Consider the following 19,584-nt stretch of genomic DNA (forward strand, 5'->3'; position numbering starts at 1 on the left):
ATGCTTCTCAAATGTCATTTATTTGAGCCATATGGAGATGAAGGACTGTTGGAATCTCAGCTTAACAGCAATAAAAATGTCATGTTTAGTGTCTGTGACAATTTTAACTCTTCCATAGCAGTAAAAACAAACCATAAATGTTGCTTCACTGACTTTTCTGCTTCAACCCTTTTTATTATTCGTCTGTCAACAAGCCGTGTATTTCACTTAGTGTACTTGTGATAGCTCTGTTGGACTTTAGAACAGTGTTTATTGAGCTCAACTGGCTTACACGTGAAGCTTTCATTTCAATTAAACAAAGGCTTTTTGTTGTGTTCTTGATTTGATTTAACTTCCTTGTGGCTATTTTAATAGCACGCAGCAGGAGGCTGTGACACAGCCGGAATGGGTATTGCTTCTGCTTTTGTCATAAACAGATCGCTGTTGCTGCGGCTTTGAAAGACTTAGACTGGCGAGGAAGAGGGGGTGGGAGTGTTTGAGGGGGTGGCTGAGGGCTACACTTTGCAAAATCCATGTGGTGCAATAAGTTGCAAGACAGCAGAGGTATACTCTAAACAACCATTCAAAAAATGGCAAAGTGTTACTCTTTCCTCCAGCAAAGTCATGTATTGCAACCTGTCTTCACCCGTTGCTGTACATGACTGATGAAACTGGGAATTGCAAACAAATTTAACAACATTCAGATTTTATTCATTGAATTTCTTTAATGATTTTCAGTTGACTTCTTTAAATAACATGTCACCCAGGGAAATATGAAAGGATTTCTTGCAGCTGTAAGCAAAGTTATTCAATGTTGTTGACCAGCTGAGAATGAAAAGTCTTAGTTCATGTAAAGTAAATACAGTTCATAGGCCAGTGCTGCCGAAGTCAGATTGCAGCTTACAATCACAGAACTGGGCTCCGGTCTGTCAACAGCCCATTAATAAAATGGGTGATGACTAAAGGCTCTTGACTGATTAAATGTATTATTTTGTAGGCTTTAAATATATGAAAAATCAATAAATAATCAATATCGCTGGTTCAACAGAGGAGATGGAGAAATATAGCTGCTACTATTCAATACACTGTAAAAATAACTGCAATTTATGTACAACTAACAGCACCTGTGGTTGCTAGAAATTCATTGAAAATAAAAGTACAATGATGTTGTACAGAGCTGTTAAATACACTTGCCACCATGCTAAATAATTGTGTTGTTACTTCTTTGTCACACTTGTTTCAGAGGATCAAACAAATTTTTATTTCAGGCAAATATAACCTGAATGAATACAAAATGATGATTTCATTTGTGAAAAAGAAAGAAGCTATCCAAACAATCCTGGCCCTGTGAAATAACATACATCAAGAACACTTTTCTGGTTCAAGTTCAATTACACCTGTACAAGAACTTAAATTTAACCTGCGACAACTCTCTTGCAACATAAATTAGGTTAAAAGATCTTAAAAGCAACTAACCATTCCCCAAAATTCATACATCCAAAAACAGATGAGAATCAAAGTCACTGACATCTCTGAGTCTGGAAATGGTAACAAAGTGAATTCTATGCCTTTGGGTCCCAGCAAACCACAATGGAAGTCATTATCCATAACTAGTGGAAATATAGTAGTGAACCTTTCCAGAAGTGGCCTGTCTGTCAGGAGCACATCAAAGACTCATCCAGTAGGTCACAGAATAACCCAGAGCAACATCTAAAACACTGCACACCTCACTTGCCTCAGTTAAGATCAGAGTTCATGATCCAACCAGAAGAAAAGTACCGGCACAAATGGCAACAGTGGAAGAGGTCCAAAGTGAAACAAAAAAGGTCTGTCTCACATTTATCAAATTACATCTTGATCCCTAAGATTTTGGCAAAATACTCTGTGGACTGAAAACATAAAAGTGGAATTTTCTTTGCAAGGTATGTGTCCCATTAGATCTTGTGTAACCGCAAGCCAAACATTGTGGTGGTAGTATGATGGGCTGCAGCTGTTTTGTTGTTTCAGGACCTGGACAACTTGTTGTAATTGAGGGGACCACGAAATCTGCTCCCTGGCAATAGAAAGAATAAAAAACAGTCATGAATTTGTGAAATTAAGCTTGAATGCACTTGGATTGTACAGCAAGACAGTGATGCAAAATACAAAGTCTGGATCTAAAAGCATTTGAGATGTAATGGCTTTAAAACCTAGCGGTTAAGCTGAATTACAACAATTTTGTAAATAATATTGCTCCAAAAGTCCACAATGATGAAAATAACTCATTGCCAGTCAGAAATTCTCAGTGAGCAGATTTCTCATAATTTCCCTTAATACATGAAATCATCATATGTGTTTACTTAAAAAGCAAAAACAGTAGAAATCTGTGAGGGTGAAGTCCATTCTGTTAGTATGGTAAATGATCATAAAAATGTTAAAAACCACTGTAAATCTGTTCATGGTAAAAAAAAAAAAAAAAAAACAACTGCAGAAATATTGTTAATCTAACTTCAGTTATTCGGCAAAAACACGTTTTATTTTTGTGAAAAAAATTTAAACATTGAGTAATTTACCAGCAGCTGTGACTGCCAGAGCTTCCACCTTACAAAGACAGTCTAATATGATGGGTTGGTAAGCACTGAGTTTACAAGATTGGACTGTTTATAATGTCGTGAAATCTTTACTGGAAACCAGTGTACAGAATACAATGCTTTAAAGAAAAAGAATTCTGCATTTTTTTGATGTAAAGTGTAAACATTTCCTACAGCAGCGTCCTCTTTATGTGGTTATATAGCATTATGAATGATCAGCTGCCTAAATACAGCCTCAGTATGGTTAACATACTAAATACAGAATCATTCACTGGGTTAATGACTTTGTTGTGTTGTTACATTACTTTTAACACAATATTTGCATTGCAATATGACATGCGGGTTCATGGCTGTTTGCAGATGCCCTTTTGGCACCCTTTAATTCATCTTAATTCAGTCAATTTATACTGCACCGCTTAACAAATGTCATCCCAAAACACTTTAAAAGGCAAGCAAGTCTAATTTATATACAGACTTAACTAATCAAATCACTCCAATCATGCAGATAGATTCAGATTCAATTGCAGACATACCAATTCAATCCTAGTTATGATGCAATGCAGCCAAGCTCAGTTTGTTATGAAAATTGGTAAAAAGCTTTCTATAACACTATTAAATTTGTTGAAGAAACAGTTTATTGCTCTGTAGTTTTTTTCAACATTTCAAATAAGTTCTTTTCCACCATCCAGTGTCTCCAGCAGCAGAGCGGCTACGTTACATCCTGACTGAAGACGATGAATTGCCCACACCAACTCTCTTCACAGAGATGGACACTTTGCAGCAAGAAGGTGATGAGCTGGAGTGGAAGGAGTCAGCCAGGTGCGCGTCTTTGCCCAAAACACACAATACCCATACAGCGTTTGTTTATGAGGAAGACGGAGAAAGCTCAATGATTGATGGGGGTTATAGTAAATCCAACTGATTGCAACAAATATACTCAGATTTTTTAAAAAGAGAAAACATATTTCTGTTAATAGATCAGGTCAATCAATTCGATTAGGTCAAAAAGTAAATCCACTTTCCTCCCAGATTTAAACACCTACAAGACAACTTTGTCTAACTGAGCAGAGCAAGATTGTAAAACAAAGCTTGAAGATCAATACCAGCAGATGTTAAAACACTAGCATCCTTTTCAGTCGACTGATACCTGCTCAGTAAATGGAACCCCAACATCACTATTAAAAGCTTCAAATGAATTTTTTCTTCTCCTGATTTGCTTTGTCTTCTTTTTATGTCCTTGCATCTTCAGGTGGGTGAAGTTTGAGGAGAAGGTGGAGGAAGGAGGAGAGAGATGGAGTAAACCCCATGTGTCCACACTCTCCCTACACAGTCTTTTTGAGCTCAGGACATGTCTCCAAACAGGGACGGTGCTCTTGGATCTAGATGGCTACTCATTGCCTCAGATAGTGGGTAAGACATCTCCGCAAGAGAAAGGGAAAACAGTTCCCTATGAGTTTCTTTTTTTTAAGTTAAAATTCTCTTTTAATGATTTTATACATCAGTAGTAACAGAATCCATAAATTAAAGAAATCCATCCATGTGGTCTTTTACAGGTTTGTAGATTAACAATGTCTGTTCAGGTTGTTTCTTAAGGTGATGTGTTTTTCTTAACCTAATACATTAACAAAAAACAGATCCCTAATGCTTAGCATTTGTCATGTTAGCTTTATAGGATTTTTCAGGGAAATAGCCCATACAACTTACTGTCAACGCTCCCAGCCTTGCCCAACAGGAAGCCCTTCCTGTTCTAACCAAATCAAGCAACGAATCATGCAAAAAATGTTCAGAAATAATGCCATGAAATGTTCAAAAAGGGATCTTTGATGAATGTTCGACTTTTTTAATGGTCACTATTAATATCAGGTAATTGAGTTGTAACAATCAGTTTTCGAAAGTCACGTAAGTCACTTTAGAATGTGACTCTTTTAGAAGGTGAAATGAAATCAGAATTGACTTTTGAAGGATTAAAGGATTTTTATTGTCATTCCAGCTCACATTTACATGTTAAGGTATGACATTCGCACTCAGGTGACAGTTAAGAAGTCAGTCAGTCATTCTCTACCGCTTATTCCATAGTGGGTCACAGGGGAGCTGGTGCCTATCTCCAGCAGTCCATGGGCAAAAGGCGGGATACACCCTGGACAGCAGTTAAGAAGTCTAATGCTTAAGTAAAATGCAAACTAAGTATAACAAACAAAGCTAAATATAACAATAAATAGCAATCAGTAAAAATATATGCAGCGAAAAGCAAAAAGAGAAATACATACAGTTAAATAGGGAAGCTGAAATTAACTTTGTAAGATACTAAATACCCATGTAAAGCATGAGGTAGTCTTTAATATTGCACCTAACAAGTGTGTGAAATGTTGCACCTTTGGTGGGTGAAGTGTTTAGCGCAGGTCAGTGTGTAGTGAGAGAGTCTACAGAGTGTGGCTCGAGTTCAGCTGCCTGACAGCTACAGGGAAGGAGCTGTTTCTGAGCCTGCTGGTCTTTGCTCTGAATGCTCCTCAGCCACCTGCCTGAGGGGATGGGCTGAAACAGTCTGTGTGCAGGATAGGTGGAGTCCTCCATGATGCGGAGGGCCCTCCCCCTGCATTGTGATGTGTAGAGGTCCGAGGTGGTGAGAAGACCACCCCCTACAGTCCTCTGTGCAGCCTTTACCACCCTCTGCCTTCCTCTCAGCAGCAGTGCAGCTGCCGTGCTATACGGTGATGCAGGTGCAGAGGACGCTCTCTACCGCACAGTGGTAGAAGCTCCTCAGGACTGAGGTCCCAGATCCAGCATTCCTCAGTTTTCTGAGGAAGTAGAGATGCTGGTGAGCATTCCTGACCAGACGGGAAGTGTTGGCACTCTAGGTGAGGTCATTGGATATGTGCACACCCAGGTACCTGAAGCTGGGGACCACTTCCACAGCTGCTCCTCCAATGTACAGGGGACGGAGAGAGTGCTTGTCCCTTCTAAAGTCCACCACCATCTCCTTAGACGTCTTCACCTTGATGCAGCGGTTGATTTCTCTGCACCGCTGCATCAGGTGTTTCACCTCCTCTCTGTATTTGGACTCATTATTCGTGATTCATTCCACTACTGCTATGTCGTCTGCAAACCTCCCTATATGACAGCTGAGATGTCTCACCGAACAGTCATACAACAGCAGAGTGAACAGGAGGGGACTCAACACGCAGCCCTGGGGGTGAGCTACTGCTGAGGGTGATAAAGGAGGAAACATTGTTGTTGATCCTGGCAGTCTGAGGTCTGTTGGTCAGGAAGTCCAGGACCCACTTCCCCAGTGAGGGACACAGTCCAAGAGAAGAGAGCTTATGCACTAGGATCTGTGGGATGATGGTATTGAAGGCTCACGAGAAATCCAGGAAGAGTGGACAGACGTAGGATTTACTGCTTTCCAGATGGGTGGGGGCTGTGTGGACCACAGATGAGATGGAGTCGTCAGTGGAGTGGTTCTTCCTGTAGGTGTATTGATGGGGGTCCACAGTGATGTCAATGGAGTCCTTGATATGAGTCATAACCAGCCTCTCGAAGCACTTCATGACTACTGGGGTTAGGGCCACAAGTCGGTAGTCATTTAGGCCTGCAACTGTGGAGCACTTGGGGACGGGACAATAGTAGCAGTCTCTAAGCAGGTGGGGATAGATGCCAGTGACAGTAAGGCTTTGAAGATGCCCCCCAACAGCTGATGTGTGCAGGTCCCTTAGTACCCGCCCTGGGATGTTGTCGGGGCCTTTTCCCTGAAGGGTCTTCCACATGTCTGCTGTGGTCACACTGAGGGGCATGTCACCAGGTGGTGGTGTAAGTCTGTTGCTAGGGGGAGGGGGGAGGGGGTGTCAGGGTCCTCAAAGCAGGCATAGAACCTGTTGAGTCTATCTGGCAAGGAGGAGTCTATTGGGCATTGTGCATCCCAGGTGTTGTAGTCTGTGATGTACTTGATGCCCCTCCATGCGCCAGGGGTTGTTGGTGGTAAAGTGACCCTAACCTTTCTGGGCGTATTCGGCTTTGGCCCTAGCGATGCCTACAGTCAGTCCCTTCCTCGCCTCGCTGAGTGCTGATACCTCCCCTGTCCTGAACGCAGCATCCCTAGCTTTCAGCAGAGCCCTTACCTCAGTTCTCAGCCAGGGTTTCTGGTTCGGATAGCAGGTTACTGTCCTGGTGGTGACATCATCAGCACACTTTGAGATGAAGCTTATGATTCCAGTGGCGTGAGTAAATGTAAAACTCAAAATAAAGCCACTAACCTTCTCAGAAGCCAGAGAGCCAGAGAATATAAAGGTGGAAACGCAGGTGCAGCAGGTTGACTTGATTGCGCAGCAGCGGCAGAGTGAACAGCTGAGAGTGATGATCCAAAACAAAGCCAGCAGACAGTCGAGCCAGAATCCTAACAGGCACAGCTGTGGATGTACTTTTGTTAGCCATTAAATACATTTTATTATGTACATGGAGTCTGAAGGAATGCAGAAAAAGTTAATTTAGTCTCTCCAGGTGCTGTGTAGATATCTTTATATTCTTTTTTGGGTCATATTTTTCAATCCGTTCAGTTTTCTCTATCCTCTGTTACCTTTTTTTTTACTATTAAGTCACAGTATTTGCTGCAGAACTGCTAAACAAGGTCATGGCCTTCCAGCTGATCATTTTCACAAATACGCCTTTTTTTTTCTCGCTGCTATTTTGTAAACTGAGCTCAAGTATACCAAAGTTGTGAGTGGATAAGTCTAAATGTTTGGTGTATTAACCCACACAATTTATGACACCATCCCCCAGCATCAGAACCTCTTTGAAGTGTCTGGTTATATTTTATATTTAATGGAAATGTTCCCACATCAGTGAGGAAATTCCTCTTTGTTTGCGTGAAGCACTTCAAGGATGAGTGCCTTCAGCAACCTAAATCAGTATCAAGAAGGATTTGCTAAAAGACTACCGTACATCTAATTAAGGGGTCAGTTCCTTCTGTCTAAATGACAGAATACGGCAAAGCAGTAAACTGCAATTAACGCTAAAATGACAACAAGTGTTGATATGACGTCCTGGATATTGTTTTGATACCGTAGCATCATGCCTTATGTTAGTGCTGTGTGCTGCTTTTAGCTTCTAGAGGACATAACCGTACTTTATTTTTTTTAATGTGTTATTACATAAACAGTTTTGCATTGTTTTTGCAGTTTTTGTCATGATTCTGTGCACCAAAATGTGTTGCTCTCAGACGCACCTCAGAACAGGGGTAAAAGTGGGGCCTGTGGAGCAGCAATAACCAGGAATTCAGAACAAATCATTGTAGTTCCACTTATATAGACCCACAACTGAATGATTTAAATGTGAAAGGAAGGATTTAAATGTCCCCTTTAAGGCAACACCTCCACACATGCCTCCCTACATCATGCGGAATTTAAAGGAAATGTGGTAAAATGTCAGAAAAAGAATTGTGAACATCCACAAGTCTTGGGTTCACTTTCCAGTTGACAGAAGTTGCCACATTTATCTGCCTTTTCACTACTTAGGAAGCAGATGGCTTCTGTGTTGCAAAGATGAATGTGTTTTGTTGCATAATGTTCTTTTTAAACCTGGAGCAACAGCAAATAATCTTTTGAAGATACTTTGTCATTCACAAAAGCTTTGAAATGACACAGGCTGAAAGGCCACTCAGAGAGGAAGAAGCCATTACTTTAAAAGAAACATAAAAATACAGTTTCCCAATGCACTCAGGAACAAGGTCCTTCATTTATGGATATATGTCTTTTGGTCTGATGTAATTGGAATTAAACATGTTTGGCCATAAGGACCATCATTGGCTGGGACCATCATTAAATTGGGAAGAAAAAGAGCAACGCCTGCAAGCCTGAAAACACCATTAATTATTAAAATGTAATGTACAGAGGTGGCAGTATCATGTTGTGTGGGTGTTTTGTAGCTGCAGAGATTTGTGCACTTTACAAAACAGATAGCATCATTGGGAAAGAACATTGGAAATATGGAAGCAACTCCTCAGGACATCCTCCAAGATATCATCCATGGCAGCCACAGACTTGCTGATAGTAGTGAAGCTAATCTTTGTAATGAGGTTTTTAATATTCTTATAAAATTTCTTGTTGCAAAAATCAGCAGCTGGTTCTTTTTTCTAATTCAAAAGCTTGTTCTTGATCAGATTGTTTCGTAGTTGCAAAAAAACTGTAATATAATTCTTATATTGTACAGGTGGATTGCTAGAAATCTTTTTCTGAGAAAAAACCTTTCAGTGGTTGTGAGCTTTGATGGATTGTCACGTTTTACAAGTAAGCTGGTCTGAAACAGCATTCAGTCTTCTCACGTGAATTGAACACATGTTTCTTTGCAGATGACATCATTGAGAGACAAATAGAAGAAGGTGTATTATCACCTGAGCTCAGAGAGAAGATCAGTTTTGTGCTCTTAAGGAAACATCGACATCAGACCAAGAAGCCAATTCACCGCTCGCTGGCTGACATGGGCAAGTCTGGCTCCTCAGCAAGTGAGTTTCCCTATCGGTACCACAAACTGCAGTCTGTTTCAACAAGGCTTTAATTTACACTAGATGATAGATATCTTGCACTACATAAGCTCAATTAATTCTCATGTCATGAGCAGGACATTTAGTTTATTTGTTCTTATGATTAACAACAATACATAGCTGGCCATAATGCCATTTCTTTATGCACAAACACTACAATACAACGATTTCATTCCTTCATTTAGTAATTAGTTCATTCTGCTCTGTCATATAACTAGATGGTTCTGTCTAGAAATTCACTATGCACACGTTTACCTCACTTGCTAAATGGGTCCATGCTCTCCAACAGCCAGCAGGGCTCATATCCTCCACAGGGGACACATTAATGTTAGATGAGTTAATTATCACTGTAACATTTCCCCATCTCATCAGGGCAGAGCACATGCTGCTCAGTAAATCATACATCACCTTCAACTATTTTGTTGCTGTTTGCCTCTGTTTCTGCTTCCCTGATCCTGTCAGATCGCAATGTACCGCCCCGAGGTGGAGTGGGTCCAGGTCAGGGGCAAGTGCCAAATTATAACCGATCCACAGAAGATCTTCGATTGAAACAGCAAGCTGCTAACTATGGACGCCTACGTGAGTGTTGTTTTGTTGAGCTTTTACAAGACTGTTCCAAAAAACATGAAATATTTTCAGTTCTAGTGACTAAAATCCCAGTAGAATACATCAAAAATACCCATTTTACAAGAAGATTCTTGTAAAATAGGAAAACGTTGAAGGTGTGTAAATACGTCTGCAAAGCACTCTTCTCCTTGAATTCGTTAACTCACCAATGGGCTATGAACTAGTTTTTAAAACATTTCTGAAGTGTACCTTTACTGTTTATAAATGTACACACATGCCATGTACTGGAACAGTGCTTAGATTCTTGTAATACCCCTGATGCAGAGAATTTTAGTATACAGTGATCATTGCTCGATCAGCTCCAACAACATTCATAACAAAGCTGTCCATTTTTAGAAAAATCAGCAATAAAGCTTCCTGTCACACTTAAACAATCCGATCCAATCAACAAATTTTAATATCAGATGCATAACCTCAGAATATACAGGTCCTTCTCAAAATATTAGCATATTGTGATAAAGTTCATTATTTTCCATAATGTAATGATGAAAATTTAACATTCATATATTTTAGATTCATTGCACATTAACTGAAATATTTCAGGTCTTTTATTGTCTTAATACGGATGATTTTGGCATACAGCTCATGAAAACCCAAAATTCCTATCTCACAAAATTAGCATATTTCATCCGACCAATAAAAGAAAAGTGTTTTTAATACAAAAAACGTCAACCTTCAAATAATCATGTACAGTTATGCACTCAATACTTGGTCGGGAATCCTTTGGCAGAAATGACTGCTTGTGGCACTGCTGAGGTCTTATGGAGGCCCAGGATGTTTCGATAGCGGCCTTTAGCTCATCCAGAGTGTTGGGTTTTGAGTCTCTCAACGTTCTCTTCACAATATCCCACAGATTCTCTATGGGGTTCCGGTCAGGAGAGGTGGCAGGCCAATTGAGCACAGTGATACCATGGTCAGTAAACCATTTACCAGTGGTTTTGGCACTGTGAGCAGGTGCCAGGTCGTGCTGAAAAATGAAATCTTCATCTCCATAAAGCTTTTCAGCAGATGGAAGCATGAAGTGCTCCAAAATCTCCTGATAGCTAGCTGCATTGACCCTGCCCTTGATAAAACACAGTGGACCAACACCAGCAGCTGACACGGCACCCCAGACCATCACTGACTGTGGGTACTTGACACTGGACTTCTGGCATTTTGGCATTTCCTTCTCCCCAGTCTTCCTCCAGACTCTGGCACCTTGATTTCCGAATGACATGCAGAATTTGCTTTAATCCGAAAAAAGTACTTTGGACCACTGAGCAACAGTCCAGTGCTGCTTCTCTGTAGCCCAGGTCAGGCGTTCTGCCACTGTTTCTGGTTCAAAAGTGGCTTAACCTGGGGAATGCGGCACCTGTAGCCCATTTCCTGCACACGCCTGTGCACGGTGGTTCTGGATGTTTCTACTCCAGACTCAGTCCACTGCTTCCGCAGGTCCCCCAAGGTCTGGAATCGGCCCTTCTCCACAATCTTCCTCAGGGTCCGGTCACCTCTTCTCGTTGTGCAGCGTTTTCTGCCACACTTTTTCCTTCCCACAGACTTCCCACTGAGGTGCCTTGATACAGCACTCTGGGAACAGCCTATTGGTTCAGAAATTTCTTTCTGTGTCTTACCCTCTTGCTTGAGGGTGTCAATAGTGGCCTTCTGGACAGCAGTCAGGTCGGCAGTCTTACCCATGATTGGGGTTTTGAGTGATGAACCAGGCTAGGAGTTTTAAAAGCCTCAGGAATCTTTTGCAGGTGTTTAGAGTTAACTTGTTGATTCACATGATTAGGTTCATAACTCGTTTAGAGACCCTTTTAATGATATGCTAATTTTGTGAGATAGGAATTTTGGGTTTTCATGAGCTGTATGCCAAAATCATCCGTATTAAGACAATAAAAGACCTGAAATATTTCAGTTAGTGTGCAATGAATCTAAAATATATGAATATTAAATTTTCATCATGACATTATGGAAAATAATGAACTTTATCACAATATGCTAATATTTTGAGAAGGACCTGTACAAAAGACATTCAAAAACATATGCGAAACAAAGCCATTGATATCTGTAAGTCTGGAAGTGGTTACATAACCCTTTCTAAGGCTTTGGAACTCGTGAACCTCAGTGAGAGCTGTTATTGACACATGGATAAAATATAGACAGTGAACCTTCCCGGAAGTGGCTGGACTGACAAAATTATTCCATTAGTGAATATGAGAGTTCCAAGACCCCTGCTGACCAGAAAGAAAACAATGGTCAGTCAATCTCACCCTCGGAAATAATATATATTCTGTCAACTTATTAGTCAAAGGTTGAGCGTTTTAAAATGTGTACATCTTGTTACATCTAGTATAAAACTAACACACTATTTTTATAAGAAAAAAACATTAACAGTCAAAGGTGGTGGTGGTAGTTTGATGGTCTGGGGCTGTTATGCTGCTTCAGGACCTGGACAACTTGCTGAAACTGACATAAATGTTTGATGGCAGTTGTTGCCGCCAGTTGAGTGACACAGCCAGTGATTAGGTTTAGGAGCTGTTGGGACCCCAGCCATGGATGATTCTGAACTGTACACATGCCAGTATGAACTTTTCTACACATTTCAGTGTCACACTAACATCCATGTCTGCCCAGGAAGAGGAGAAGTCAGAACTGAAATGCCGTGCTCCAACATAGCGACCTCTTTCCACACGGGTCTCGGACGGAAAGTGTGTGGGTGTGAATGTTTTATGTGTAAGCATGAGGGTGGAAATGTGTAATTGTGTGTGTGACTGTTTTTGTGTAATTTGGGTCTTGGGCTGCTCCCTCTCCTGGATCAGTTTAGAGCCCCCATCAAATGTGGGACCTATTTCCTCCCCGCCACACTTCCTGCCCGTGGCTGGTGTCTCTGCCCGCAGGGGAATCGTGGTTCTCGGTGTCTGGGGCTTGGTGTTTTGGTGTGTCCCAGCCAGGTGCGTAGCTAGACCTGGGCTTCCGAGCCGGAAGCCCCAGATGTTTTCTGAATAGTCCCGGACTTCTTGAAAGAATAAATTTAGAAGTATTAAAAAGATGCAGCCACAAAATGGTATTGGACTTCACATTTTTATTTAAAAACAATCAGATTTTTTCAGTTGTGTTCCATATAATCACCTCCAGCTCCACCTAACCTGACAATGAGTTAAAAGGAGAAGACAAAAAATAGCTATTTGCGCACTGGCAGCACCATGAATGTGCAACTACGCGCACAGCCAGAACAGCAGTTTACTCCAGGTCGACCTGCCTCCTTCATTACCTGAAAAGTTGCACTGACCGCCTCAAACGGGGCTCATTTCAGAGCAACCGCGGAGCCAACCGGAGAGTGGGAGCCTGGTGGGTGTGTGTGTGTGTTCAGGAACAGGTGGACGCCGAGCGGTATAACCCAGACGAAGATAGCGGTAAAACCTGAATGCTGACTCAGAATGGGCTAATTGTAAGTTACAGCTAATCACTGATTCACCCAGCAAGACATGAGGTGGAGGTTCACTCTAATGAGCATCTTCAGGGTCATGATGAGGGACTTTCACTTGAGCTACAGATGAAGTTAAATGTGGCTGTGATAGAAAACAGTAGCAACTTTCTCTGTGAGCTTCTAGCCGGATTTGCATCATAATGTGAAAATATCTGGTCCTTTACTTCAGTCAAAATAAAAGCATTTAATCCTAACGTAGCTGAACACATTAAAAGGTCCTCCAGATTAACACATTGCATCTCATTGTTGCAGCCAGTCTTATGGTCTAGTTCTAGATGTAGACAGAAAAAAAACTTTGCTCAATAAACCAGGAAATTATCTCCTGTCAGTAAGACGTAGAAACTGCATAGCCTCCCTCTTCTCTTTCATATCTTCTGTGCTGATTCTAAACATAAAGCTCTGGGTTTAAAGATGCAGCATAATTAAGAAATAAATCATAGCAATTAATCAGAGGTGGACCATTGATTAGTTAACTATTTTATTTTCCTGAACTACACATCAAATATTATATAAACTAAACTAATTAAACAAGGATAGTTTTACTGAAGGTAAGACATACATACCATATGTATACAGTTATTAATAACTGTAATATTAGTGCTGATAAGGTCCAGGATGAGGCTCTATGCTATATTTTAAACACCACAACTTAACACCCTTTCCTCTCAAAGTGTTTAATAGTAAGAACTGCACTAATGTCTCACATGTTCAGTGCAGAATAAAAGACTGTGTTGTAAAATGTTTCATTTATTATTTTTAGCAGGCCAAATTTCTTCAGAAGTGGAATGAAGGGCTGAAAAGATGGAGGTAAAAGAGAACAGGTTCAGAAAAGAAGGAACAATTTTAATAAAATGTTTCGAAAGCTCTTGGCATAATTAAAATAAATGTCTGACTAAGATTTAGGAAAATCAACTTTATACCACTTTCCGTTTTTTGAAATATAAGAATAAAGACAATGGAGCCTCAGGAGTGGAACACTGTGATGAGAATGTAATGTTTAAAAAAGGTAATTTATGTAGATGACAAAAGAAACACATTTATCTGGCCCATAGTAAACATCTCTGAGTTTAAGAAAAACTTGTCAGCAAAAATTCAGATCAAGTTCTTTTCTAAATACCTCAACATCTGTCATTATTTGCTTCATCAAAATGGTTTTTCATCAGGCCTAAACTCTGTTTCTCCTTGTCCTTCACTCAGCCTCTGACAAAAATAAAAAGTAAAATTATTGCAAATCTTTTTTGTTTGAATCACAATAATTTACATTCAGTCTAAAACCAGCCGAGACAGAGAACTGGTACAATATGTCCTATATTATTTAAATTTTATTTTAAATTACCTATAAATTGCCTTATTGAAATCAAATTATTTTGGATTTGGGCTAAAGCCCCCAATGTTTTGAGACACTAAAAACGCCCCTGGTGCCAGCCCACTACCAGTGTCTGCTTGGTGGGGCCAGGGCCCCCTGGCTTTTTCTGGCTTCTGCTTAGGGAGTGATGTGCACCATATTTTCGGGTCTCTGGGTCCATGGCTGGATCTGTTCCAGCGTAGACAGCTGCTGGCGGGGCCTGTGGGCTCATCACTGCAGCTCACTGGGGCTTCTGCACTGTGGCTGCTGGGCAATTCCCCTGGGGCTCTCCTCTGCTTTCTATGGGGGGTTGTGGTAGTCCCGGCGGTGGTCCTCCCAGGGTTCCCGTGCTCTGGGGGGTCTTTGGATGTCTGCGGCTCAGATCTCCTCCGTGTCTGTCTCTGGTCCAGGGGGCAGGTCTGTAGCTCCATCCTCGTTCTTCCATAGTTTTATGGAAGAACTACTTACACCCACAGGGTATATATTCAGGTGTTAACAGATGTACAGATGTTACATATTGAGCCGCAGTTACTACTAAATACATCTTGCATTCATTAGTACCGTGCACTTTTCGGTACCAATGCTGTTGTTATATATGTTTCTGCAGGTGTAGAAGCAGTCTACACCTGACTTTTATCTTTATTTAGACATCACACTGGGAAGCAGTGTAACTTCAATGTTAACACCAAGTAAACTGTAGCTGTAGACCCTACAGGTAACTAAAGGCACTTGGTAACTATGGGATGATAATGTTTTTTAATGATTTGAAAAATATAGATCTGTGCTTTCAATATGTGTTTTCCCTTCCAGATCATGCTCAGAGCCGAAGTATGAATGATATTGCAGACACTCCCAGCACAGACCAGGTGGGTTCTGACTATGACTAAACAGACCAACCGCTCATTGTGTAACTATCTTAGAAATCCAATCACTAAATCCTGATATCTACCAAAAACATAAAGCAAGCTAGTTTTATCTTCATGAAACTTTGTTCTTTATAGTTTACTTTCCCTTCCTATCTGAGTTTTTGTTAACGTACAAGCCATGCTGATTTTCCCCTTTGCTGCTCTCTGTTATTGGAGAGATCACCAAAGTATTGTCTCAGTCAGGCTCTGCATGGCATTGAATTGACAATCCCTTGAATCTCTGTCCTACATGTCATCAATCTTTCATTGCAATTTGTTTGTAAAAGTGGCATAGGTGTGCAAACACATAGGTCTCCTTTTAATGGAGCCAATGTAACAATGCAACTTAAACCTAGAGACATGCTTGGGCAGTTGCAAGGGCGTGCTGTTGTTGTGCGGATTAGGCTGCTGAGCTCTGAAACAGACAGGTCATGATGAAGTGTCACTCACTGGGACGGATAATATATGAACAAACTGAATGAGGATTTGTTTCAAAGAGTACCACGCAGGTTATGAGCTGTATTTATTAGTTCAGTCACAGGAACAAGGATTTCAGGGATGAGTGTTTAAATTGGAGTTACAGGCGTACATTTAGTCACATGCAACAATGGACAAGAGATTGTTTTTGTTATTGTGTGTTTGTGTGTCTGCGCTACACTGTCATTGTCAATATCGAGCCAAAGCAGGGAGGAACACGGATCTCATTGTCCAGTCCGCGTGCTCGGTGCTCACATGTAGCCACAGATCCGGGCTGTGGATTATTGACAAAGCTTCCCATTACTGATTGTCTTTGTGCCTCTGCCTGATTTCCTGCCCCACCTTGATATGCAGTCAGACAGGTCAAGTTGGATTGCCACTGTTCTCCCAGTCACAGCTGTGTCAGCCATCATTTGTTTAGCTTCACTGATTTGTTCTCAGAGGTTTGTGGCCATGGATCTACACAGGATGTTTGTCTGTCTGTCACTGCACAAATTTAGAAATCGTTCATAACAAATAACTGATAAAAGGGAATTCTTCTTGACAAATGCGTGGCATAAATTTGTTTTCAGCCCCCTTTACTCTAATACCCCAAAATAAGTGCCTTTCAAAGTCACCAAATTAGTAAACAGAGTCCAGTTGTGAGCAATTTACTCTCGGTATTAATCCAGCTGTACCCTGAAGGCCTCAGAGGTTTGAAAAAGGACACAAACAGCATCATGAAGAGGAAGAAACATGACCAGACAGGTCAGAAAGAGAGCTGGGGAGAAGGTTAAAACAGGGTTAGGTTATACAAAAATATCACTTTGAACATCTCACAAAGAACTGTCCATCAACTGAAAATGGAAATATAAAAGCACAGCTGCAACCCTTTCAACCAGCCAAAAGCTTTATACTTACTCTGGAGGAACTGAAGAGATCCACGGCTCTAGTGTTATAATTTGTTGACAGGACAATTATTAGATATTAGAAACACTGCAAATCTGTCCTTAATTCACGAGTGACAAGAAGAAAGTCATTGCTGTAAGAAAGCCACAAGATGCCCCCTTTGCAGTTTGACACAAGCCACGCAGGGGAAACAGCAAACATGTGGAATATAATTCTTTAAGCAAAATGCTATATGTGGAGAAAAACACTGCACACCCTTTCCATGACGAAAAACAGTGATTGCATCATCATGCGGTGGCATAGTTTTCTCCAAGGAAGTTGGTGACAGATGGAGCTAAGTACAAGACAGGTCTGAAGGAAAAGCTGTTGTTTGCAAAAGACTTGAAACTGGGGTGGACGCTCACCTTACAGCAGCACAACGACCCTAAATGCACAGCCAGAGATTCAACGGTTTAGGTAAAGCATCGTTATGTGTTGAAATGGTCAACAAATGTGTTGAAAGACCAGATCTAAATCCATTTGAGAATACTTGGCATGACTTGACAGATGATGCTGAATGTGAATGTGCAAAATAGCAAGAGAAATACGCTTCAAAGGTGGTTCAACACCAAATTGTCTCAGGGGAGGAGAATACAAATGTGTACAAACAATGCTGATTTTTTTTAAACATATGTACTATGTATCATTTTCCTTTTAATTCACAAATGTGCACTAAGTTGTGGTGGTCCATAATTTAAAATCCCAATAAAATACAATGTAGTTTGTGGCTGTAAAGTGAGAAATTTCAAGGTGTGTGAATACATTTGCAAAGCACCGTTGATGAAGAAGGTTTTCACACAGATTTAAACATGAATATATGACCAGATACACATTAACCTTCTAAGAACATCAGACATTGGTGTGACTTGAAAATGATGTCTCAACATGGTGTTACATTTTCCTTGCCTTTTCCTGTAGCTGAAGAATAAATTCATGAAGAAAATTCCCAGAAATGCGGAGGCATCCAATGTCTTAGTGGGTGAAGTGGATTTTCTCAACAAACCCTTTGTCGCCTTTGTCCGTCTGGCCCAGGCTACAACACTCGGGGGCCTGACAGAGGTGCCAGTTCCCACCAGGTAAAACATCTTCAAAATGCCACACATCCTCTTCTCCATCCTGCAGCTGACATCAGCACTGCCATCACATCCCTTAAATGTTTTATTCTGCAGATTCCTATTTATTCTCCTGGGACCCCAAGGAAAGGCCAAGTCATATAATGAGATCGGCCGAGCTATAGCAACCCTAATGGTGGATGATGTAAGCGTCTGTCTGTGACATCCCATCTTTGTTAGGTGGAGAATTGCTGTGACAGTGTTATTGTCAGAGATCAGATAAGACCATGATCTGTTGCTGAAGCCTAAATATACAGTATGTTTTTCTTGCATGTTAGCCCATTTGCTCAAGTATTGTGATTCCCTTTCATACAGAAGATAGCTGATGCTGATTGTTTTGCATCAGTAAGACAGTTAGACCAAAACTCCATTGGGATACTGGATTACTGTGAGGGTCGCGAAAATGTTACCATTATCTTCTATAATTATTGTGATTTCTGTTATTGTTTCAATAATGTATATTTAATGATGGGGAAAGTGGTGTGTTAGTAGTAAATTGACTTACTTTTTGCATCATGTCACTAACATGTTAAGTATGTAAGAACAAAATGTTTTCATAATAGTGAGCATCATTATTTGATAACTTTAAGCTGTCAGAGGGATTTTGTTGCTGACCTCTGCACTAAACTCACACAGCAGATTCAAGCAAGCACACAAAGAGCTCAGTACCCTTGCAGTATCCAGGTACACATCCAACCTGTCACAAAAATCATAAAACAAGTAAATCAGGAAGAAAACACACTCAGAATAGTAATTTGTAATAATTTGAATATACTTCTACATCTTGTAAAAGACAGCTGAATGATCTATCCCTTTAACTCAGGGCTCTCAAACTCAAGTCCTCAACCTTCAGATGAGTCCCTGCTATAACACACCTGAATTAAATTGTTATGCTATTAGCAGGACTCTGAAGAACTTTGTTGAATACCTAAGGTTGCAATTCTGCTATTTTGTTCAGGTTTGTTGGACCAGGAACACATTTAAATGCTGCCGAACACTGGAGTTAGAAGACCCTAGCTTTAACTGATTCAGCTAAAGATAAATGGCTTTGCAGTTACAAATGTAACAGAATTTGTGTCTTACTTATTTGTCTTCATTTACTCTATTGTTATACTGATTTAGCTAAAATATTCATCTGGAGTTTTGGGATTTGAGGTTAAAGTATTTTATTATTGTTTTGATATAAACTAGATTCAAGCACCTAGATATTTCATAGTTTCAGGTTTTATCATGGCTTTTTTGCTTTGCTTTGAACACAATGAAAACAAAGTGAAGCAGTTTAATCCATTCCTTTACCTCTCTTCTTGCAATGAAGCTTTTCAGTGATGTTGCCTACAAAGCCAGAGATCGGGAGGACCTGATTGCTGGCATAGATGAGTTTTTAGATGAAGTGATTGTGCTCCCACCCGGAGAATGGGATCCCAAAATCCGCATTGAGCCACCAAAGAAAGTCCCCACAGCTGACAAAAGGTGTGTGTTGTCTAAGTTCAGGAAGCTTTGCTAGAATTATAGAGAAATGTTCTACAATGATTCTCAGTGTTCACTAAAGCCACTTTGTCGTCTGCGGTGTAGATGTAACAGCAAAATAGTGTGCCCTGCATGAAAGCAAGAGATAAGAGCTTAATGATGGATGCAATCACGCCC

At 40.6% G+C, this 19,584-nt stretch overlaps 1 protein-coding gene across 1 annotated transcript in view; it reads left to right on the forward strand.

Moving 5' to 3' along the window:
- The window catches only part of slc4a5a (solute carrier family 4 member 5a), a 51,440-nt gene that overhangs the window by 12,400 nt on the left and 19,456 nt on the right, over positions 1-19,584 (forward strand). The window contains exons 4-11 of the mRNA XM_047380933.1: positions 3,239-3,368; positions 3,799-3,959; positions 8,887-9,039; positions 9,541-9,657; positions 15,330-15,385; positions 17,747-17,904; positions 17,998-18,085; positions 19,256-19,410. Of these exons, the coding sequence (XP_047236889.1) occupies positions 3,239-3,368; positions 3,799-3,959; positions 8,887-9,039; positions 9,541-9,657; positions 15,330-15,385; positions 17,747-17,904; positions 17,998-18,085; positions 19,256-19,410 (1,018 nt within the window). The remainder of the gene's footprint in view (positions 1-3,238; positions 3,369-3,798; positions 3,960-8,886; positions 9,040-9,540; positions 9,658-15,329; positions 15,386-17,746; positions 17,905-17,997; positions 18,086-19,255; positions 19,411-19,584) is intronic.

Source organism: Girardinichthys multiradiatus, chromosome 12, assembly GCF_021462225.1.
Source record: "Girardinichthys multiradiatus isolate DD_20200921_A chromosome 12, DD_fGirMul_XY1, whole genome shotgun sequence".
Lineage (NCBI taxonomy): Eukaryota > Metazoa > Chordata > Actinopteri > Cyprinodontiformes > Goodeidae > Girardinichthys > Girardinichthys multiradiatus.